Consider the following 26,360-nt stretch of genomic DNA (forward strand, 5'->3'; position numbering starts at 1 on the left):
GTTTTTTTTGAAATATCTTCAAAACCTGATCTTTTGTTCTTAGAAAAAATAAATAAAAATAAATCATACCTTTTAAACATTCCAATTATAATAGATATCACATTATTTGTTGATAAAAAAAATGATGATGATGAAAAAAACAAGACGAATAAGATAATAACAGTAGAGGGTGTAAGTGTCATGGATGATGATAATAATATAAAAATAATAAATAAAAAAAAAAAAAATAATAATAATACTAAAAATAATCAAGATAATAATAATAATAATAATGATAATATTTGTTGTCCAAACTTTTTAGAAGTTCATAAGAGAGACGAAAAAGATAGAAACTCATCTATTCCTCATACTTATAACTGTTATAAGGAAGAAATAAATCTATATCTCATTTTTTGTTTAACATTTCCATGTTTAATAACGAATATATATTTTTTGAATTATAAGAAGGTTACAACAGAAGAAACTAAAAGTATGATAATAGAATTAGTAAATAAAAATAAATTTTTAAATATTAATTATAGTATATCTAAAATTCCTTATATAACAATAAATAAAAAAGAGGGAAAAATTAATCCACAAGAAAAAGATATAATAACACTTACATTGAAATGTAATATCATAAAGAAAATTAATGAATATATGTATATTTTTTTTTGTAATAATATATATTTTTTTGTCATTTTTATAAATGGAGAAGTGCAATTATTATCAAATAGTAATGATGATATGCTGACAAAGAAAAATATAAAAAATAAATATGATAATAGTAATGATGATAATAATAATAATAATAATAATAATACTTATATATTAAATCATATCAGTCATATAAAAAAAAAAAAAAACGTAAAGAGAAATGCCAATGATCATAATATTAACAATGATGATGATAAAATATTCGAACGCATTCTTAAAAATGTAGAATGTAATAAAGTAAACAGACATTTATATGAACAAGATGGACAACTAGATAAATATAAATACAATGAAAATTTTATGAATTATTTAAAAAATAATAAAAAAAAATATAACGATGTTTTGAAATACATCTACAAAAAGAGACATAATTCAAAACATAATATTATAATTAATAACAACATAAAAAATAATGATTCTATGATGAACAAAACAGGTTGTCAAAGTTTACAATATAAAAAAGACAATAATAATAATAAAAAAAAAAATGTAGATAATCATAATAATATAATAAAAGAATGTAACATAGATGATAAAAGAACAAACGTTTTAAAAGATCTTTATATATATATAAATGAAGAATATACAAATAAAATTACAAATATATATATACCTCAACATTTCTATGAAGAAAAAAGAAAACAATATATAGATATAAAAAAAATGAATAAACAACAATATATAATTACAACAATGAAAAAAGAAAAAAATTTTAATGAATCATTAAATTTAAAAAAAAATAAAATAAATAATATTAATAAAGAGAATGATAATATTTTTCAACATGTCCATATTATAAAACAATATTTAATATATCCAAAAATTATTAATTTTAATTATATATTATTAAATAAAGAATTTGAAACGTATATTCATATACATAATACAAATTCTATATATCCAATAAATATATTTTTTTCACATAGTAATAATATACAAATTAATTATCCTGATGAAACAAATAATATAAATCATAGCCAAATTAATGAGAGCAACATATGTGATTCTTATCAAAATACTAAAGTTACAATAAAAGAAAATACACAAAAAAATATATGTCTAAAATTTAATTTAAAAAATTATAATATTTTTAATAATAATAATAATCAAAATAATCAAAATAATGAAAATAATCAAAATAATGAAAATTTTTTTTTTCCTCAATTACAAAGTATTAATAATGTAGAAGAAGAACAAATATGTAACAACCATATTATTTCAAAAAGAAATAGTAAAAATAATAATGAACATAATTATTTAAATGATCCTTATAAAGACAAACCATATAATATATATCATCATAAAACCACACCATTCTATGAAATATATATTTATTATGAATATATCTATTTAAAAAATGAAGAGCTTTGTTATATAGACAAAATAATACTTCAGGCCAACTTAATATTATTAAATCTTTTTATAAATACTAACATATTATATTTTTCTTTTACAAATAGGGATATAGACATCTTTTATAATAACTATTTCTTTGTATACAATCCGTTTAATATCACAATACAGATGAAATTAAAATATAATGAGCAAGTCTTAAAAATGAACAACCTTATAAGTGTAACAAAAAAGAAAATATATATATATATATAGAGAGAGAGAGAAAAAAAAAAAAAAATTACTTATATGATATTATACTGATGTGAATAAAATGTTAATATATATATATATATATAAGATCTTTTTTATTATTTTTTTTTAAGATATGTCCTGGTGAATATAAAATTATCCCAGTACAATTTATTCCCAGCGAAGCTACAAAATGTGTAGAAGAATTTATTCAAGTAATATTGGACGACTTCAGATTGTACAAAAGGTAGAACATAAACTTATACATATGTATATATATATATATATATATATATATATGTATATATTTATTTTTTTTTTTTTTTTGTACCCTTACCCTTCAGCATAAAATGTTTGTGCTCTCCATCCCAATGTAGCTATAAAATTAACGTGACTGAAATAAATTTTGATCATGTCCTTTTAAATAAAAATTATTCAAAAAGTTTTTACATAACAAATACAAGTAATACCAACATAATATAAATAAATAATTTATTCTGAGTATTAGCATATACCCTCAACGATATTTTCTTCCTTTAGAAGTATAGTTTTATTAATTGACATATATGATAATATAGTACAATAAAGTGACTACATTGTTTATTTTTACGTACATAGGTTATAAAATGGATGAACCCTATATCATACATTAGGCAATATATATATAATACATATATATATATATACATATATATATATATATATATATATATATATTTTTTTTTTTTTTAAGGTAATTTTCCACTTGTGTTTATGTGCGTTTATAAACCCACATATGTACATGTCCTTTCGAAGCGTAATTATGCTAATAAAAATGAAAAAATAAAAATTACCATATTGATAAATATCAAAGAAGATATAAAAATAAAAGATAAACTTATATTCTATGTGAGACAAAGAGGAAACCTGATTCTACCTATAAGTGTCAAGGTAAGAAAATATAAATATATATACATACATATGTATATATATATATATAATTTTTTTTTTTTTTTTTTTTTTTTTGCTATATGTATTAGGTGGCCCAATCCAATATTGTAATAATAAACTGTCCAGATATTATACAAGAGAGCATGGAACGTAAAAGCTACCAGCTCAATATTTTAAACAAAGGCATGTGCGAAGAAAGTATTATTATTAATTTCAATGAAATAACGTTTTTCAATATATATATGCAAGATGAAAATATAAGAAATAAAATCAGTTGTATGAACTATAAAAACAAAGAATATAAACAGAGTGAAGAGAAAAAAGAAAATATATTTTTTAATATATATAATTTAGAATATGATAATATTATAATAGACGAATATATAAAATATTATTACAATGAATTTATTTTATTATATAATAATTTATGTAATAATAATAATAAAATAAAAGGTATACTTCATATTTCAAAAGAAAAAAAATGTTTAAATAATTGTTATAGAATTATAATTCCACCTAATACATTTATAACTTTAATTATGGAATGTTATATAAATAAAATATATCAAAGAGAGTTATTTTTATATGAACATGTAATATTAAATAATAAATTTATGAACGATGCAAATTATAAAGATAAATTAAAAATTAATATAAAAAATGAATATTTAAAATTTACTCCTTCTTATCTTTATTTTGAAGATATTTTATTATTTAATTCGGAGAAATATTTAATCACCTATTTTGAAAAAACTATAACAAAAAAATTGAAAATCAAAAATCTGTCTCCAGAAAATTTAACATGTACTGCACGAATATGTGATTATAATCAAGAGCAGACAAAAACATTACAACATGGAAAGATATCTAATAATAATAATATATCAAGTGATGATAATCATGTCTATAAAGATAACAATATGTATGAAACTAATGGTACCAATAAAAATACAATAAAAGATATAAAAGGAGAAGAAGACAAAAATAAATATAAACATAAACATAAAAATAAAAATAAACATAAAAATATAAAACATTTAATAGACATAAGTAATGTACCAGATATTTTAAAATCTAACGAAGAGTGTTATATAAACATAAAAGTTGATAATATAGAAAAAGAAGGAAGATATGTTGAAATGCTAGAAATATGTACGGAAAATAAAAATAAAAAACAAAATGAAGAAAAAATAAAATATTCTATATATATACTTATAAATTGTAAAGATGTTAAATTATATTTCGATGTTTCTTATATTAATATTATATATAATAAATTAAATCAATATAATTATTTCTCTTTCCATATATATAATCATGGTTATAATTATGTAAGAGTCAATTATATTTTCAATAATTTATTTAAAGAACAATTTTTATTAGATATACAATTTTTACCAAACAACCAACTAAATAAGAAAAATAAAAAAATAAAAGTTATTTTAAAATATATGTCAAAAATTAATATCAAACTTAAAACATTTATTACTATAACTGTAATGGACCATGAAAAATATGACATTCCTTTGTTCATAAATATTAACGAAGAAATTGACTATCTCATGAGCAAGGTAAATTATAAAGATGTAATAGAAAATAAAGACATAACAAAGAATAAACATGACAAGATATATATACACAAAACGGATCAGCACTTATACGAAGAAAATCAAAATAATGCGGATCAAAATAATCATGATATATCACACATTTATTCTTATGATAAACAAATAAAAAGTGAAGCGTCTACAAATAAAGCCCAGTTATTATCATCACACCTGTCAGGTGAACACAAAGATGATGTTCATATTATAAATGACAATAAAAATATAAGTTATTTTACTAAAGAGCAAGAATTTGCCCTATATAATAATATGTCTATACCATATACACTTAAATATAAACAAAATAAAAAAGTGAATGTCGATGAGAATGAAAACATAATCTCCTCCTTTTACAAACAAAATATGGAAGAATCAAGTGATATATATAGTAATATATTTAAAAATCTACAAATTGAAAATATAAGAAATCCTTATTATAATACAAATGAAGAACCAATAATTAATTTAAAAGAAATTGTACATGATTATATTTTTATATTTATTCAACATGTTATCATAAATAAAAATTATTTCCCACAAATAATTGAAAACACTAATGATCTATATGTATTTTTTTTAAACATTTTATATGATCTATCTTTTATATTTAATAGTAGCAAGAATATACAAAATATAATAAGTGAACTAAAAGCATATGAACATATGCAAAATAATAGTGTTGACAAAAATGACTTTTTAAATGAGAGCTTTTTAAAAAACATGAAGTCTCTAACAGAATGGTTGATCCAAGTAAACATAAAAATATATACATATATATATATATATATATATATATATATATATATATATGTATGTATGTGTGTTTATTTATTTATTTATATTTTTATATTTTTTGTAGGAGAACCTACTAATATATCATATAATGTATGAAAATTTATTACCTCTTAATTTGTACCTACATTATATTTTTAAAAACATACCAGAATACTTTTATATAAAAAAGGAAAGTGATGAAAGAAAAAAAAAATGGAAAGAAAAAAAGAATGTAGATAACTCAATATTATATGATAATAAAAAAGATATAGATGAGGAAGAATATAATGAAGAAAAAAAAAATTTCATAAATATATCTGATATACAATCATTTTTAAACAATGATAATTACAAAGGAGATAATAACATTTTTTATTTAGATAATATATTTAAAACATATATTAAATTATTTATATATTCTTGGATTACTATATTCTTAGATATTATTTTTAAGAGAATCTTTTCTTTTATAACTATTACATCGTTATATAATTCGAGAGGTATTAAAATATGTACTCTTGAAAATAATATATATGAAAATATTCATATCCATAAAATAAATTATCTTATAGTATTAAATATACAAGACAATCAAATTAACAAGTATGCATGTTTTTCTACAAATGAAAAAAAAAAAAAATATATAGATAAAAAAAAAAATACATATATAGATAAAAAAAAAAATATACATATAGATAAAAAAAAAAATATACATATAGATAAAAAAAAAAATATACATATAGATAAACAAAAAAATATACATATAGATAAAAAAAAAAATATACATATAGATAAACAAAAAAATATACATATAGATAAACAAAAAAATGAAAATTCAAATATAAAGGTACACGATTTATCATATAATCATCATAAATATAATGAAGTTTCAAATATACAAGAAAAAGCATACTTTCATTTTTATCAAAATAATTTTATAGACATAAAGGAAGTGCTACATAAAATTGGACAGTCAGAAGATACAAATCTCTCAAAAAAAAACGAAGAAATAAAAGAAACAAATAAGGACTCTTATCATACAAATAATCTTTATAATAATAGTAACAATTTCAAAAATAATGTGAAGGAAAATAACAAAATGAACAAAATTATAAAAAAGGAGACACCAAAAATATTAGATCAAAAAAAGAAAAAAAATACGATTAAAGAGGAAGACAAAAAGAAAAAAACGCAAAACCCTACAATTCCAGAGAAATATGAACATAATAATCATCTCAACATTAAAATACATACAAATATAAATTATTATAAAAAAATAGAAGTTATTTTATATGAATGGTTATATTTTCATTATAATAATGTATATAACACCAAAGTAAAAAAAGAAAAATTTATATTTATACAACAAAAAAAAGACATATCAAAAGATAATAAGTCATGTGTTCAATATGATCAAAATAAAAGCGATTCAGAAATGAAAGATAGAAATAGCACAAAAAAAGATTTAATGTATGATAAGGTTATAACAAATAAAAGGAACTACATGACTGATATGGATATTCAACATGGTAACAATAATAATGATAATAATAATATTACATGTGATATTATACCATTCTATGTTGAGAAAAAAAAAAAGAAAAAAAAAAATATTTTAAAAAAAAAGAAAGAAATCATCACAAATCTACATGAATTAAATGATCTTGTTATTATCATATATACCATAATTTCTCATATTCCTTATTTTTTATTTTTTAAAAATAAAATTAAAGACCCATGTAAATGTAAAAAAGATTATTTATATAACATAGACATACTATTATTAATTTTGAACACCATTAAATTAAATAATTTAATAAGTAGAAATGTATTAATACAATTTAATTATGTTCATATATTTATATTCTTATCATCCTTATATATATTATTACCAAATTATATTCCAAATTATTATTTAGTTCTAGATGATTTTTCATCATATAAAAATGATATAAATATAATAAAAGAAAATTTACAAAAAAACACAAGGACAAAAAAATTAAAACAACATCATATGGATAATAAGATAAAGAATAACAATAATAAAAATATAAATGATAACCATGCTCATAATAATTATTATCAAGAAAAACAATCAAAAAAAAATATTACATGTGATGAAAAAATCAATGAACGAATTATATATATATATAATTCTAATAAATACATGTGTTCATATGATATTTTTCTGATAGGATCTAAAAAATATACAATTGATAAAAATCATATAACTATAAACTCATTGAAACATGAAGAAATAACTATAACCATTGATCCACATTATGATGATCATATTATTGAATATAACTGCAATAATAATATTTTTTTGAAAGATATTAATAAAATGAAATATAAAAAAAAGGATAAACGTTTTGAACACACTAATAGTGAGAACGAATTTTCTGATAGTATTACAAACGATTCATCACTATCATCATTGTCATCACTATCGTCATCGCTGTCATCATCGCTGTCATCATCACTATCGTCATCGTTGTCATCATCATTGTCATCATCACCATCATCTTCCAAGTCTTACAATCATTCTCGGTGTGACGAATCATGTATCCCTAAAAACATAGAAAAAAATAAATCAAATTCAAAACATATAAAACATATGCCTATCGATAAAAGTAACAACTATTCAATTCTTGTTTTGAGGGAATCAAAGTAATAATAAATATAAAAAGCACATACATAAATATACACACATATACATATATATATTATGTATATAGGTTCATTTTTTTGTTCCTTTATGATAATATTCATTTATTTATTTATTTATTTATTTATTCATTCTTTTTAGTAATAATTTAATGGACTTAAAAACGGCAGAGGAAAAATTCATTTGCATAAAAATTATAGAGGGGAATAATAAGGACCAGAAAAAATCACATTTAGAGATGAATAAAAATAATATAAAAAATAAAGATAATGAATATAATTCTCCACATGATAAAACAAAAGAGAGACAAATAAAAGGTGATGTATATAAGAATATGTATTCATCAAATTGTGCTGAGTTCAATATTATTTTAAATGATAGTGAAGTGAAATATATTAATTTTAAAGGTATGGTGTATGAAAAAAAAAACATCCAAATAAATATGATAAATAATTTAGATAGAAAAGTGGAGATTACAACAAATGTTTATCATATATATTTAAATGATAGAAAAAAGGAAATAAAGAAAAAAGAAAATTTTGATAAGGATATATATAATTTAAAACATAGAAAAGGGACAGAAAATAATATAAATAATAATATAAAGAATAATATAAAGAATAATATAAAAAATAAAATAAATAATAATATAAATAATAATAGTAATATTTTGAATGTTAACTATGATATGTATTATGAATGTGATGCCTGTAAAAATATAAATAATCATCTAAAAACATATATAAATAAAGATGATATAAATTTTCAGTGTGTTTATTTAGATAAAGAAAAGAATATATATATTAATAAAGATAATTGTAGTAATAAAATAAATTTTCATTTTTCTCCTTTTTTTCAAGGTACTTATTATTGTTTTCTTTTATTTAATGTTTTATGTACTAAAACAAAATTACTTTTATCAACTTGTAAAATCAATTGTGTCTTTTATATAAATTTTATAAAACCTGAAGAGGTTATTAAGATAAATTATAAATCTAATAATTTTACATATGATCTTATTTTAAGACCATTGAATAAACAATTTTTAAAGAGTATTTATAACATTTTATATAAATTAAATAATAGCAATAATAATATTTTTTTTTCAATTTATATAAAGAGATATTTAGACAATATATATATGAATAAAGAGGATTTTTTTATTTTATGTGACTGTAGTAATAAAGTAAAAATTAAAGATAAGAAAATATCTTTTACAAATTTTAAATATTTAAAAGATGATATAATAAATAACAATATAGATATTGATTTATTGTGTGATATGATAAAAAAGGATGTCACGTATACATGCAAATTAGAAATAAATGAAGAAATGAATGGTGTCTTTGAATATAACCTTTATCTTTTAAAAGGGAAACAATATAATGTAGAAAAGAATTTATTCATGATAAAAGATAGAGGAGAAAATTATATGAACGATGAAATGTTATCATATATAGAGTGTGAAAAAAATATAAATAATATGTTATCCTGTCCAAATAATAATAACATTAACATGATAAGTAATAATTGTTATAATTATTTTCTTTGTGATAATGAACTTGATCTACCATTTTGTAAGCCCATGGTAGTAGATAATTATTATCATTACTGTGATATAAAGCTATATAAAATAATATGCAATATTAATGATGAAAATAACATAAGAACTATTAATATAAATTTAAAAGCTGGTATGATATACAAAAAAAATATTCCTTTATTTAATTATAGCAATAATAATATTACATATAAATGTAGTTTTTCAGATATTATGAATGATAAAAATATGATTATTAATTATAATATATTTACTTGTGACGAATATGTTGAATTAAAAAAAGATATGGAAATATATAATTTTGAAGTTAGATGTTTTTGTCCTATCGGTGGAATAAAATTCAGTTTATTTTTTATTTTGACAAATATACTTAATGAACAAGATAAAATAAAAATAAGAATTGAAGGATATATATCAAAACCAGTTCCTAGAGAAAATATACAAATAAATGTTTTAAATAAAATAAAAAAAAATATACAAATCGAAATTTTTAATGAATTAGATATTCCTTGTGAATTCAAAATATATTCAGACCTGTTCATATTATATGGAGAAAAAAAAAAAATTGAAATGATGCCTAAACAAAAAAAACTATATACATTTTTTATAAAAAGTGCACATATTGGTGAATTTATTGGTTGTCTTATATTCAAGTTTTATAAATATATAGATATAAATAATGAAAATAAAAATTCCTTTTTTTCTGATTATTTTTTTTGGTATAGATTAAATATTGTAGTAGAATTAAATGAGCCTATGAAAATTTTATACCTAGAAACTTTTATAGGACAAGAAATCACAAAAGATATTATTATAAAAAATAATTCAAATAATAAACAAGAATATTTCTTGTTATTATATATTAATGAATATATTGAAAAAAAACAAATACAAATAGATAAAAATGATATATATATTTATAAAATTATATATTTACCTTATATACCTAATTATTTTTATAATATTCAAACGTCAAGTTGTTCACATTCTAAATCATTAACAGAAAAAGAAAATAATAATTATTTAAATGACATTCATGAAAAAAAAAAAAAATTACATTTGGATGAGGAAGAAAAGCTATCTGATGATTTTATACAAAATGAAGATAAAAAGTATGAAAAATTAAAACAAGATTCATCTAAAAAACACATAGAAGATACAATAAATATTGAAAGTAATAATCATATACAACATAATAATCATATTATAATAAACAGTCTATACAATTTTTATTATTCAAATGGAGAATATAATAATACTACACAATGTTTACATGAATCAAAAAATAAAGACACATTTACACAAAAATATAAAGAAAAAAATAGAAATGCAACTGACTTTCATTTTGAACATAAACAAAAAAAGAATTTTCAATCAAAAGAAAAACAAATATTTGAAGAATTAATTAATTATTGTAAAAATAAATATATTAATATAAACAATATCAATTATGATAATCATAATATCGGTTTCTTTTTTATATATAATAAAAAACAAGGAATAAATTATTATATTTTAATATTATTATCCAAATTTAAAAATAAATTGATAATAAATAATTTTTATACAAATTTGTCAAAGGACTGTTATATAAATATTCATTTCCAGTTTCAACATGAACAAGAAAGGCAAGTAAAACAATTACAAAAAAAAGATAAACAAAAAAAACAACATACTTTTTCATATGAAATAATAGAAAAAATTGACATAATTCACAAAATAAAAAATGGGCAAAATAAAAATAACATATATAATACACCAAGTGATATATGTTCAAATAATGATGTACCCATTTCTTGTTCTACACATGATGTTTATAAGAATCATTTAAAAAATTCATTATTAAATTCAGATGAAGAAAATTATTCTTTAAATTATGATAATAAAGAACAAGAAATAAATCATTCTTCAAATATTAAATGTATCTATTTGAGTAATAAAATTAATTATGCTATTTTAAAAAATGAAGAGAAATTAAGTAATAAAATTGTTATTAAATACAAACCAACAATAGGAACATCTCAAGATTGTTATATAATCATAAGAAATAATTTATATGGAGATTTTATTTATTTTATGAGAGGAATGTATGTTGTGAAAAAAAAAATAAAAGAACAATTGGTTTTTTATAACTCCTCTTTTTTGTATCGTTTCGTTATAAATTTTTTTAATCCTTTTAATTGTAATGTATGTGTTAAATGTGGACTAAAAGAAAATAACATGAAAAATAAAAATAACATGAAAAATATAAAATATATAAAATATATAAAAAATATAAAAAATCACGACGTACATAATAACAATATCAACACAATAAATAAAAAAAAACAACACAAGCACTCATGTTTGAAGGCAAAAAAATTATTATTAAATGATCAAAAAAATTATTTTCTTATCATCAATAATGATAATTTTGTAATTAAAGACAGGAAAGATTTCCCTCTACTTTTTATATCATTCTGTAAATATGAACCATCATATCATAAAACCTTAATCATAAAATTACAACCAATGTATAATAAAAATATACATAACATACAAATCTCTTCTATTATATATGAATATAATCTAATTTTCAATAAAACAAACCCACAACAAAATCAAATAGAAAGTAATATATTAAATCATTTTGTTTTATCCAATTTGTATACAAGAAAATCCTTCACACATGCATATCAAACTATACAAACTGAGGAAAATAAAAATTATGTGGAGGAATTTAAAATGAATATACACGAGTCAAATGGAAGTGAAAATGGAAATGGAAATGGAAGTGAAAATGGAAATGGAAATGGAAGTGAAAATGGAAATGGAAATGGAAGTGAAAATGGAAATGGAAATGGAAGTGAAAATGGAAATGATATTTGCGAGTCAAGTGATTATGAAAATGACATGTTCAACACATCCCCAAATGAATCTATTAGTATGTACGAGTCAGGTGACAGACATACGACAGACAGCCAAAAGAGCGATACTGCAAATGAGTTGTGCATGGAAGAGTTAAGAAGAGAATATATAGACAAAAGGAGTATGAGTCAAAACGGAAGGGACCATAGCAGCAATTATGATTATAATTTTAATGATGATTGTTATTTAATAAATGATAATGATATAATTTATTACGATCAAAAGATATTTGTTGAAAGTATTTGTCAAAAGAAAACATGTGTACGAATATATATAGACAAAAAGAAAATAAGAGAAAGTCCAAATTATGATAGTTTAATAAATGATTTAGAAATATGTAAAAAGAAAAAGTGTGTATTACACAGAAATGTTGAAAAGGATGAATGGAATTATAAAATATATTTAATAAAATTAACAAATATGTATGATAATAATAATAACAATAATAAGAACAATAGTGATGATATAATCAATAAGAGGATGATCACAATGAATAATATATTATTTGAAATAAACGATGAAATATTAAATGATTATATATATGTAAATGTAATAGAAGATACAGAAGAAGGATTATTAATAGATATAGAGTTGTTGGCCTATTTACCTTTTCATTGTAATTTTTTTCTAATGATTAAAAAAAAAATGAAAGAAAAGATAAATGGAAATAAGAATGATATAAATATATCATCAGAAAATTGTACTAAGAAGGATATTAATATATTACCTCAGTTTAAAGATAATAATAATAAATATATAATAAATGGTATTGAAAAAAATTGTATATTTATTGAAATATTTAATTACCTTAAAATCTGTAGTAAATATATAAATATATTTGTTGATAAGAATTTATGTTCAGAAATCAAGTTAAATATATATTATAAAAATAATAGTGATTCTTATTTTAATGCATATATGATAAATTACAATGAATATAATACAAATGATGACGTCAAGAATGAGATTTTAAATTATGATATCAAACCATCTTCAGGTGTATTAAAACATAATAACTATAATAAATTTATAATTATAAGGACTAACAAAAATGGAGTAATAAATAACAATAACGTTTTTCTTCTCTTGATAAAAACGGAAAGAAAAATTTTTTCTTACATTATATTTTCTCATTACAAGCATACAAGAACTATATTTACTAAGGTTAAAAAAAAAAATAAAATAAAAAATAAAAAATAAAAAATAAAAAACAAATAATTATATATCACCAGGAATATAATATATATATATATATATATATATATATATTTATATATTTATATATGCTTGTTTTATCTTTTCAGGATGAGTATAATAAGATATATGATATAATAAATGAAAACAAAAAAAAATTCAGCGAAGTTTTTAATACATTCAAGGAAGTAATTATATGAAAAAAAAAAAAAAAAAAAAAAGAGATAAATAAATATAATATATATAATATATATATATTTCCATTTTTGTAGGAAAAAAAAGAAAGTGTTGTTTTTAATGAAAGGAATCAAATTATTATTGAAGATATACAAAAATCAACAAATGAAATTCAAAATATTTAATATCTTTTAAAAGTAAATAACTGTTCATAACAATTAATACTTGTATGTATAAATAAATATATATATATATATATATATATATGTGTATATAATATTTTTATCACTTTCGTGTTTACTCCTATTTTTATACTTTTAAAATTTATGATTATATTAAAACAAAACAAGTGTCTCTTTATTGAATTATTTAATAAAAGGTTTACATATATATATTATTATATATGTATATATGTATGTGTGTATTTCTATATATACGTGTGAATAATTTTTTTTTATTATAATAACACAAAAAAATTAAAATAATAAATAAATAAATAAATAAACTTATATGTATTGATATGCTGGATAAATCCAATTAGCAGAAATTAAAAAAAAAAAAAAAAAAAAAAAAATATATATATATATATATATATATAAAATATTAAACTTGAAGCATATTTATTAATACAAAATAGGGAAATTATAAAAATACATAAAAAAAAAATTATAATAAAATTATAAATAAATACAAATTAATGAAATATATATATATATATATTTAATATCAATATATGAATTATATTTTGTTTTATTTTTTTATATTGACACATAATAATATATATTATTCGTAAAGCCATATAAATTAAATCCAAATTAAAATTTATATATGTAAAAATTTGCCATAAGAATAAAATTGACCATAATATATATATATTTTTTTTTTCTCCCTTAAATACTTATATATATATATAGTTATTCTTCACTCGATAAAATAACAGGTTCATTATTATTTTCTTTATTATTTTTATTAAAAAATTGATCATCCATATTTAAGTCTTGTGTGGATGGTTGTGTTTGATCCTGATCTTTATTTTGAATGGAAAATTCTTCATAATTAAAATTTTTATGATCATCATGATTTATATTATCATCATGATTTATATTATCATCATAATTTATATTGTCATCATGATTTATATTATCATCATAATTTATATTGTCATCATTATTTACATTGTCATCACAATTTACATTGTCATCATGATTTATATTGTCATCATTATTTTTATTATTGTCTTCATCAGTATGAATTTCCATCTTCTCTTTATTATGGTGTTCATTTATGTTTTCCTCATAAGGGTGATCTTCAAAGCTGTATTTGGATGTTACAGCAAATTGCTCATTGTCATTAGTTTCATTTTTATAAAAATGATTATCATCATATGTAGAAAAATCATTTTTATTTTCATCAAAGAGTATATCTATAACATTAGAATAATTATTAAAATTCTGGTCATCATCATCATCATCATTATTATTATTATAATTTTTTTTTCTCTCTTTATCATCATCATGTTGATTATTATGATTATTATTATTTATATTACTATTAATGAAATTAGTATGACTATTTTCTATATCTTCTAGTTCCATGTCTTCATTTTTTTTTTCATCCGAATAGGATATATCATTAAAATATAGAGAATAATGATTTAACTCGTCAATTATTATATCATTCCATCCAGATACAGTAACTAGAAAATTAGACAACCATTTTATTTCTAAAGATTTATTACTTAATATTTGACAAATATGTAATAGATGTGCTTTATAACCACAATCTATCATACTTTCAAATTTTTTTTTTTTTTTTTTATTTTTAATACTTCTACATCTTCTAACTGCATCAAAATAACGTAAACATTTAGGAAGAAACGTTGTTAGAGCTAAAATATAATATAACAAATAGGAATATTCATTTTCTTTAAATATAATAGTTTGTAATAAATCACATACAGATATATGTAATAAATTATTCCATTTATATTTAAAAAATATATCAATAGATATATCAAAAAATCCTTCATCTATAATTTCTGTTAGGATATTTTTGGATTTCGTTTTAATTAATGTTTTTATTAATTGAATTATTTCTAATGTTGTAAATCCTAAAATATTTTTATTCTTATTCTTATTAATATTCATAATATACAATTTCATAATATCTTTTATATAACTAAAAAAACATATATCTATAAAAGTACTATTATCTAAATATTCAATCCATTTATTTAGGGGGATATTAGCATCACCTTCTTCTTTTTGAAATATATGAAAAGTATTTTCCTTTCTATTATCTTCAGCATTGTTATTATTATTATAATTATCTACATTATTATTATTATTATTATTGTTACCATTTGATGTAATCACCGTGCTGTTATTATTTTCCTCTTTTGTTCGCATACTCTCTTCATTATTCAGGTTGACACAATATTTATGACTAGCTAACCGTTTCATTTTATTAAGTACATGCTCAAGTTTTATATGTTTCAAATGAGCATATGACATAGACGAAATATTATTTTTACGATAATTTAAACTGTTATTGTTTTGTAGGCCATCATTATAATTGTCATCACTATAATTGTTATCACTGTAATTGTCATCACTGTAATTATCATCACTATAATTATCATCACTATAATTATCATCACTATAATTATCATCACTATAATTATCATCACTATAATTGTCATCACTATAATTGTCATCATCAGAAGGCAAGGATAATTTATCTTTTCTGTAAGAATATGAATAATCATTCTGATAGTTTTGAGAATTGTAAGGAAAATCATTTGTATGGCTTTGATTTTTAAAAGAATTATCCTTATTATCTTCAACATCTTCTTTATGATCCTTCGCATTTTTTTCATTATCATCTAAATTGTATGTTTTATTTATGAGTGAATTATATAGGGAATTTTCTTCACTTATGAGTTCTTTATTATTATTATTATTATTATTTTCATTATCATGTTCATTTTGAGCATTAGCTTCATTTAGAGGTAAAGATATTCTAGGCTCATCATTATGTTCTTCTTCTTGTGATAACTCCTCTTCATTTGTATTTTCAAAGTTGTTATTATGAGCCTCTGTTTGTAAGATATTATCTTCACGTTCTTGTTTCAAAAAATGATCATCAACTCTTGTCATACGCTTTAAGTCATTATTTTCAAAATTATTCATATTTTGGTTTTCATCTATTTCTTTATGATAACCTTCTTTTGTATTACTCATAATATTATGACTATTTTCAATATTGGTCATTCCTTCTAGATTAGTATCAACATGTTGTAACGTATTATTACGCATATCTCTTTTTATAACATCATTTTCAATACTATCATCATTCTCTTTTCTTTTGATTCCTTTTTTTTTTTTTTTTTTTTTTCTTCGTCGTCTGCCTCTATCTCTTTCTATATCTCTATCTCTATCTCTATTTCTATCTCTATTTCTATCTCTATCTCTTTCTCTATCTCTTTCTCTATCTCTTTCTCTATCTCTTCTTCTTTTATCGTTTTGTTTTTTTTTCCTCAAGTGTTCAATTTCCTTTTTTCTAAATTCTTCTTCTTTATTATAAATATCTAAACACTCATAAAAATCAATGTTATTATAAGACTTGGCCAAAACAGTATAATGTATAAGATCTGATATTATAGTTATAGCTGCTGAGATGGTTGATGATGACTGTGAAAAAATACATTTTGTCAAATAAGAAAATGATAATTGTGAAGATAGATCGATTAGAAAATAATTAAAATAATATATCTCCGATTTCCTAACAAACATATCTCTAATTAAACAAGTAATATTATCTTCTCTATCACATGTAATATAATTATGATTAATAAAATCTCCATTTAAATTACTAAGGATATAAAAAATAATATTTTTGATATCAAATATAGATAAATAAGGAACCTTAACAAATAATAATACTTTAAATAATTCTGTTATATTTCTAGAATAAAAATGATAAAGAAATGCTTTTAAATATAATTCCTTTTTTGCTCTTAAAAAATTTACAACTTCTTTTGTATTCTTATTATATATAGATATAGCACATCTACTAAAATAACCTGAAAGAACTTCATTTAATTGTTTCTTATTTAATATAAATCCCCAAAAATATCTCATAAGCTTATTATTATATACAATACTATCTATTATCAATTTATTTTCACAACATATAATTTGATGACATTTATAAGGAAATTTATATGATTTGTCATAATCATTACTTTCATCAGACTCTTCTAATATATAAGATAATATCTTCATAAGATTCTCCTCCTTAACTAAATATTTTAATAAATCGAAATTCTCAGATTTTATTTCTTGTAATAATCCTTCATAATTTAATATATTTTTTATATCATCTTCTTCAATATATTTTATGAGCTCCAATGACATATCGTTGTTTTTTAATCGCCAGTAAATACCATTGTCCATTTTTTTTTACACAAAAAATATAAAATTATGTTATTATAAATATGTAAAAGGGTAAATAAATATAAATATATATATATAAATAAATATATATATATATAAATATAAATATATATTTATATGTTTACATCAAAAAATATAACATATATATAAATATATATATGATATATGCAAATACAATATATATAAATATATATATTAATATATATATATATATATATATATATATATAATATATATATATATATTTATTTATTTATATTACACTTTATACAAAATAAATAAATATAAATATATATAAATATATATATATATATATATATATATATAAATATATATATATATATATATATATATATATATATATATATATATATTATATTTTTAATTTTTTTTTTCTTATGAAAAATTTATGAACATAAAAATATTATGACATATATGATATATATCATATATATTTATTTGGACACTTATATCTTTTAATAACTAAAAATTGTTAAAATAACATAATTACATATATTTGTATTTACACATTTTTTTTTTATTTTTTTTAACTAGGGTTTATATTTTCTTAGTATATTCTTCCATAGACGCGTTCTCTTATGAATTTTTCATGACTATAAAATGAATATTATATATATATATTTAAATATATATATATATATATATATATATATATAGACAAGATAATAAATACTCCTTTTTTATGTATATATTACAAAATATCTGAATTTTTTAATTTTATAAATAAATAAAGATATATATACGTGTAAAAATAAATATACATACATAAGTAATATATATATATATATAATTACACACTCTTTTATAATGTTATGTTATTTAATAAGATATATTTGGAGATACACAAAAATTACATACATATATATATATATATATAGATATAATTATTTACAAAAAAAAAATTAAAACTTCACATTTTTAAAATATAAATATTTTCATATATTAACAAAAACAATTATAAGAAATAAGCTTCAAAAAAAAATACAATGATTCTATAATTTAAATTGTAGATATCATATATATGTATATATAATATATTTATTTATGTTTACATTTTATTTTTTTTATTTTTCTATATGATAAAATCTTCATAACATAAAATGGATATAATAACCCATATAGTAATACATAAATAGTTGTATATATATATATATATATATATATTTTAAGTATGTTTAATGAGATTATGATTATATAATGAAATGTAAAAAGAAAATATATTATTATATATTACGTGCTTATTCTCCTCTAGCATATAAAAAAAAAAAAAAAAAATCTAATATATACATATATATATATATATAATGTAATTATATAATATGTTACAAAAAGATTATTAAAAAATAAAATAAAATAAAATAATAATAATAATAATAAGCTTTATCAACATTATAAATAATATTATATAAATATATATATATATATATACACAACTGTATTATATATATATATATATATTATATTATATTATATTTTATAATATTTTATTTTATGTATTTAATTTATATACTCTTTAATATATATATAATATAATATTAATTTAACTATTTATATATTATTTATATATATATAGAAAAATAAATATTTAAAAAAAGAAAAGAAAAAAGAATAAAAAAAAAAAATTAAAAGCACCATATATATGTATAATAATAAATAAGGAAAGAAAATTATAGATTTTATGAATGAAAATATATTATATATATATTTATAATATATAATAGATTCCTTTTTCATTTTTATCATTTATTTTATTTTTTTCTTCATATATATATATATATATATATATATATATATATATATTATATATATATAATAAAAAATGTTTGGTATTTTTATTCTCTATTTTTTCTTCTTAATGTTAAAAGAAAAATATATATATAATATATAAATATTTAAATATTTAAATATATATATATATATGAGTGATAAAATAAATTTAATATATTATTTGAGGATATTATATATATATTATATATTATAATATTATCATATAAATGTAGGTATATAAAAAACTTTGTAAATTTTAATATTATAAAAATATATATATATTATATATATTATATTACATTTTTTTTAATTATTTATATATTGATTATTTGTAAAATTTATTTATATATTTAAATTTTCGTAATTTAAAAAAAAAAATAAGAAATAATAAAAAAAAAGTATTAAAGAGGAAAAAAAAAAAATAAAAAAAAAAGAACAGCATATAATATTATAAAAATAAAAAAAATATATATAATATTATATATTTATTTATTTTATATGATAATAATATTCGTAAAAAAAAAAAAAAGATATTTATTAATATATTTATATATATTTATATTTATTTATATATATATAATTTAATATTTAAGTTGTTTTTAAAAAAGGGTAGTAAATATAGTAAGGCCTATTGAAGGTTTATTTAAAATAATATATTTTCATTATAATTTAGGGTATTAAAATAATTTAATTTTAAAAGATGTCTGTTTATATTCAGCTAACGCATGACTTGTCAGGTACTGTGACAGCAGTAACGATTGGAGATTGGATATTAGGAATTTTAAAAGAGAAGAATATTCAAGAGTATGAAGTATTTTTTAAAAAGTTTTTGAATATATATCAGAAGCAAGATAAAGATTCTGAATGTAACAATAGATCTGAGATATTTTCTTTATTATTATCAGCAAGTGATTTTGTATTTGAAACGTTAGTAGAAACAAAAAAAAATAATAAAATAAAAGTAATAATAGATAATAAAGAGAGTGTAAAGAGTTATAATGAATTTTATAAAGAAGTAGAAGAATATTTTGTAATATTAATATCTATATTACAATTAGAATTTAAGAGTGTTGAAGAATTAAATAATGCTACAAATAATTTTATTAAAGCAATCAAAAATTATAATGAATTTCCAGAATTACGTTTAAAAATATTACAATTATTATATAATTCATTTAATGTTAATTTTTCATTTAGATTTCCAACTTTTATTGCAATATTACAATTTTGTTCTCAAAATAATATATTTCATAATATGTTACCTTATATAAAATTTATAGATGATTGGATTAAAGAATGGAATATATCTACTAGAGAAAAAAGACATATCTATTTAATTATATCACAAGAATTAAAGAAATTAAAAAAATTTGATGAATCATATGAACATTTAAAAAAACATATTTATTATTATGATAATGAAAATAAAGATATTTTAAATCATACTAATTGTATTAATGCTAGTATTGAATTAATTGTAGATGCTATAAATATTAATAATAATATTTATTTTCATGAAATTATTAATTTACAAGCTATACAAAATTTACAATATATAACTCAACATCAAGCATTATATGAATTATTACTTATTTTCTATAAATATACTATACATGAATTCCTAATATTTAAAAATAAACATGGATTACAGTTTTTTAATAATTATAATATTGACATACAAGCTTGTGAAAATAAAATTTATCTATTATCAATTATATCATTATTCAATGATCAGAAAGTACAAAATATACAATCCATTTCAAAACAATTAAATATTTCACTAGTTCAAATTGAAAATATTCTTGTTACAGCTATTGGTAGTGGTGTTATCGATGCCAAAATAGATCAAATTAATCAAACAGTTCATATGAAAACAACCATACTTAGAAATTTTGATGAACAAAACTGGAAACATCTCAATAATCAAATAACCAAGTATATTAATAATGTACAAAAAATATTGGACCTTACTAAACATGCCAACAAATAAATTATTTTATATATAGCTTGTTTATTATAATGTAGCAACAATTATATCTTATTAAATGATCTACCAATACAAGCACACACCCATACATACATACATACATATATATATATATATACTATTTATATATATATTATTTATATTTATATTTATATTTTTATTTTTATTTTTCATTTTTTATAAACTTTCTATTAACGTCAAATAAATTATTTTTAAAAATATACTAATATGTATATGTTTATATATATATATATATATATATATCAAATTATTAATTTCCTATTTTATCATATTTCCAAATCAGGAAACATATTTTTTTTTTTTTTTTTTTTTTTCAAATTATATAATACAATAATTATTTTATAAATTCATTTCTTTTTATTCCTCCGATTCAAATAAAATATATAATCAAAACGTTCATAAGTCTTTTTAATAAAAAAAAAAAAGAAAGAACACATTCGCCTTCTCGTTAATTAAAAAAGGGTACACTAAAACATGAATACGCATAATTTTCCACACACACACACACATATATATATATATATATATATATATTTATTTATTTACACGTTTGATATAATATAAAAATATAAAAAATCTCAAACAATTAAATTCACACACATAAATGTATATACATACATATAACATATACATATCCACTTTTATATTTAGAACACTCGAATCAATATACTGCTATCTTTATATCCTTCAAAAATTGAAAGTGCCTGTACTTATGATGACCATTGTTATCACCATAATGAGTTCTAACTTTATACTTTCTACTATAAAAATATTTGTCCACCTTAAAATACCGTCCTCCCTTGTTCAAGTTGCAACCATTATAATAGGATGCCTTCATCATATGAAAGGAATGCATACCATTACTAATATTATTATTATTACTACTACTATGGTTAATATTGTTCACATTGTTCACATTGTTCACATTGTTCATATTATTCATATTATTATTATTATATATACTACCATTTACACTCTTCATGTTATTCCTATCTGCACTTTTTGCCATATCATGGTTTACTCCCATCATCTTTCCATGGTTATTTACTTCCGCATTAAATGTTACATAATTCCTATTTAAGAAAGTCTTTTTCTTTTTCTTCGAATAATTTAAAGGATTCTTATCTTTCGGCATGTTCATATATAGATATTCCTTTAAATTCCTTGTATAATTTTTGGTCTTCACATATTGTGCATTGGCAAGCTTTTCTTTAAACATCCTTACGTGGTTGTTCAGCGGGTCGTTCAATAAATTGTTGTTTGTGTCATTTAGATTGTAGCTGAAACTACTCAACGGGTTCATTGTAACCATATTATTCATATTGTTCACATTGTTATTATTCATATTGTTCATATTGTTATTATTCATATTGTTATTATTCATATTAATATTATTCATATTGTTATTATTCATATTAATATTATTCATATTGTTATTATTCATATTAATATTATTCATATTGTTATTGTTACATATTGTACCATTTGAATAACCCATCATATTATCATTCATTTCATTATTAACGGCCACTTTCATAAGCTTCTTCTCATCAAGACTCAAGTCCTCCTTTGGCAGTATCATATTTTCTCCCTCTGAGAAATAAAGAGGTATTGGAATTTGTTCAGGCTTAGGTGATCTCATATATAAAGGTATCACAAATTGACCAGCCTCTTCTTCCTTTTTTATGTTAATCGTTTTGTTGTTATTCGACACATCCGCTTTCGAATTGTAATTTATAACGTTTGGAGGGGAAACTATACCTGGAACAGCTCCTGATACAGATCCGGGTTTGGTCCTAGGACTGACATTATTCATGTTATTAACACTTAAATTTACATTATCACTCATATCAATGTTGTCATTTTTTTTGGATTCATTCATTCCATTTAATATAATTTTATCTGATGGACCATATTTCATCATATAATTTACATTTCCTATTCTCATATTTATTTTTCTTGCTTCCTCATCCTCTTCTTCATTTTGTACTACACGCCCTATTTCATCATGCTTCTGCTCTAACTTCTTTCCTCCTAACAACACAGTTGCAAACTTACTATGACATTTTTTTTCTAGATTCTTCATAATCTTCGATGTCTGTTTCTTGTTATTATTATTCAAATTTGTATTCATATTATTCATATTATTCATGTTCATCTTTTCCATATTACTACTATTATTATGATTGTTATTATGTGTGGTATTGTAATTTTTATGCTTGCTCCTCTTATTTTTTAAATGTACGTATTCTTTCCACATAGCATCTTTCTTTCCATTCTTCATCACATCATTATTATTACCACTACTACGATTATTATTATTATTATTATTATTATTATTATTACATGTCATATTCATCATATGCGAATAATTATTTACATTCATGTTATTGTGATAATTAATCATAGCATCTACGTAAACTTTATCTACGCTCTCCTTATTATCAACATGGTTAAGATAAGTACTATTACCACTACTATTTAAATGGTTGTTGTTTAAATGAGATATGCATCCTTTATGATATACATCTGTGCTTGTTCTTCCTACAACCTCATCATCACAATTATTATTATTTTTATTATTATTATTATTATTATTACTACCATTAGGTGTAATGCTCTTATTTTTTATCATCCTTTCATTCTCCTTCGATATCACATTAACATCATCTTTCTTTCTCACCTCCCCTACAGTTTTATTTGCCTCATATTTATTATTCAACTTTCCAATTTTACTACTTATCTTATCAATTACATTTCTCTTTTCTTTTATACTTGCCTCTACTCCTTCCTTCTTTTGCTTCTTCTTTTCGTCTTTTTCTTCAGGCTCATTTATGGCTTCTAAGAAATCCTCCTCCTTCTTCACATCCTTCAATAATAAATTAAATAATTCTTGTGTAGATGAAAATTTAAATTGATCCTTTGATTTCTTCGTTTTAGCTATTGTTTTATTATCTTTCTTGGACTTTTCCTCCTTTGCCTTTTTTTTCAACTTCTTCTCTTTCCTTTCTTTCTTTTGCTTATCTTCTTTTTCTTCTATATCTTGCGACCCTTCCTTTTTCTTTTCTTTTTTCTTTTTTTTCTTTTGTTGTTCCTTTTTTTTATCCCCTTCTACATAATCTCTTCCAAGATATCTTTCACAATGTACTTCTACTTCTTCTCCTTCCTTTGACTGTTTCGATTCAACATTATTTTCATCCTTACCACTATTACTTTTTTCGTCTTTTTTATTATCATAATTCTTTTGTTCCTTACTATTTATTTTCTTCTCCTTTTTCATTTCCTCTTCAGTAGGTCTCTTTAATATTTTGATGATTTTCTTTTTTTCATTACCATTTTTATTATTAATAATACTGCTATCATCACTTGTGTGATTCTTTTTCTTTCCTCTTAGTAAGTTCTTACAATCCTTTTGATCAACATACTTATATGTAGGCTTCCCCTTACAATATGTATCATTTAATGAGGATACATTTCTATAACCGGATCCACGTATTCCTATTCCACCTCCCATATTTTCTACGTCTTGTATTTCTTCATATTCATCATTCGTCATCTTATTATAATTATACAATTTATAATAATTATAATAATTCTTATATTTGTTATATCCATAATAATTGTTATGCCTCCTACTTGAAACGGGGCCTTTATTATAATGCATACTTAGACAAAGCTTCTTGTGCTTCTTGTAAGTATTCGTTATCATTTTTTTTTTTTTTTTTTAAAAATATATATAATATATCTATTTGTCAATCTTTTTATTATTATTATACCAGAAATAATATGTATTTCCTAAAATGTACATATAAATAAGTATATTTATAAAAATATATACACATACAAATATAGATAATATATGTATATATATTTATCATACATATACTACCAAAAAAAAAAAAAAAAAAGGATAAATGATCATACATATATATATATATATATATATATATAATATATTACATATACATATAATATATATACATTCATATACACATATATATGTGTAACATAT

The 26,360-nt window shown here is 19.5% G+C and overlaps 4 protein-coding genes across 4 annotated transcripts in view; 2 read left to right on the forward strand and 2 right to left on the reverse strand.

Moving 5' to 3' along the window:
* PGSY75_0418000 (hypothetical protein) overlaps positions 1 to 14,280 on the forward strand; it is a gene marked incomplete at both ends in the record, with an annotated part of 15,895 nt that extends 1,615 nt beyond the window's left edge. Inside the window, 9 exons of the mRNA XM_018784232.1 lie at positions 1 to 2,271; positions 2,415 to 2,527; positions 2,625 to 2,743; positions 3,014 to 3,210; positions 3,300 to 5,564; positions 5,674 to 8,258; positions 8,398 to 13,888; positions 14,029 to 14,106; positions 14,191 to 14,280. Of these exons, the coding sequence (XP_018643394.1) occupies positions 1 to 2,271; positions 2,415 to 2,527; positions 2,625 to 2,743; positions 3,014 to 3,210; positions 3,300 to 5,564; positions 5,674 to 8,258; positions 8,398 to 13,888; positions 14,029 to 14,106; positions 14,191 to 14,280 (13,209 nt within the window). The remainder of the gene's footprint in view (positions 2,272 to 2,414; positions 2,528 to 2,624; positions 2,744 to 3,013; positions 3,211 to 3,299; positions 5,565 to 5,673; positions 8,259 to 8,397; positions 13,889 to 14,028; positions 14,107 to 14,190) is intronic.
* Positions 14,281 to 15,009: 729 nt separating this feature from the next.
* On the reverse strand, positions 15,010 to 18,552 carry PGSY75_0418100 (hypothetical protein; the record flags this gene model as incomplete). The annotated part of the gene is made up of 1 exon (XM_018784233.1): positions 15,010 to 18,552. One exon carries the CDS (start codon positions 18,550 to 18,552, stop codon positions 15,010 to 15,012), a length of 3,543 nt encoding a protein of 1,180 aa, XP_018643395.1.
* A 2,488-nt stretch (positions 18,553 to 21,040) lies between these two features.
* PGSY75_0418200 (putative golgi organization and biogenesis factor) lies at positions 21,041 to 22,330 on the forward strand (the record flags this gene model as incomplete). Its single annotated transcript, XM_018784234.1, has 1 exon — positions 21,041 to 22,330. One exon carries the CDS (start codon positions 21,041 to 21,043, stop codon positions 22,328 to 22,330), a length of 1,290 nt encoding a protein of 429 aa, XP_018643396.1.
* A 679-nt stretch (positions 22,331 to 23,009) lies between these two features.
* On the reverse strand, positions 23,010 to 26,057 carry PGSY75_0418300 (hypothetical protein; the record flags this gene model as incomplete). The annotated part of the gene is made up of 1 exon (XM_018784235.1): positions 23,010 to 26,057. One exon carries the CDS (start codon positions 26,055 to 26,057, stop codon positions 23,010 to 23,012), a length of 3,048 nt encoding a protein of 1,015 aa, XP_018643397.1.
* Positions 26,058 to 26,360: the final 303 nt, after the last annotated feature.

The sequence above is a fragment of the Plasmodium gaboni genome, chromosome 4 (assembly GCF_001602025.1).
Source record: "Plasmodium gaboni strain SY75 chromosome 4, whole genome shotgun sequence".
In the NCBI taxonomy this organism is placed as follows: Eukaryota; Apicomplexa; class Aconoidasida; order Haemosporida; family Plasmodiidae; genus Plasmodium; species Plasmodium gaboni.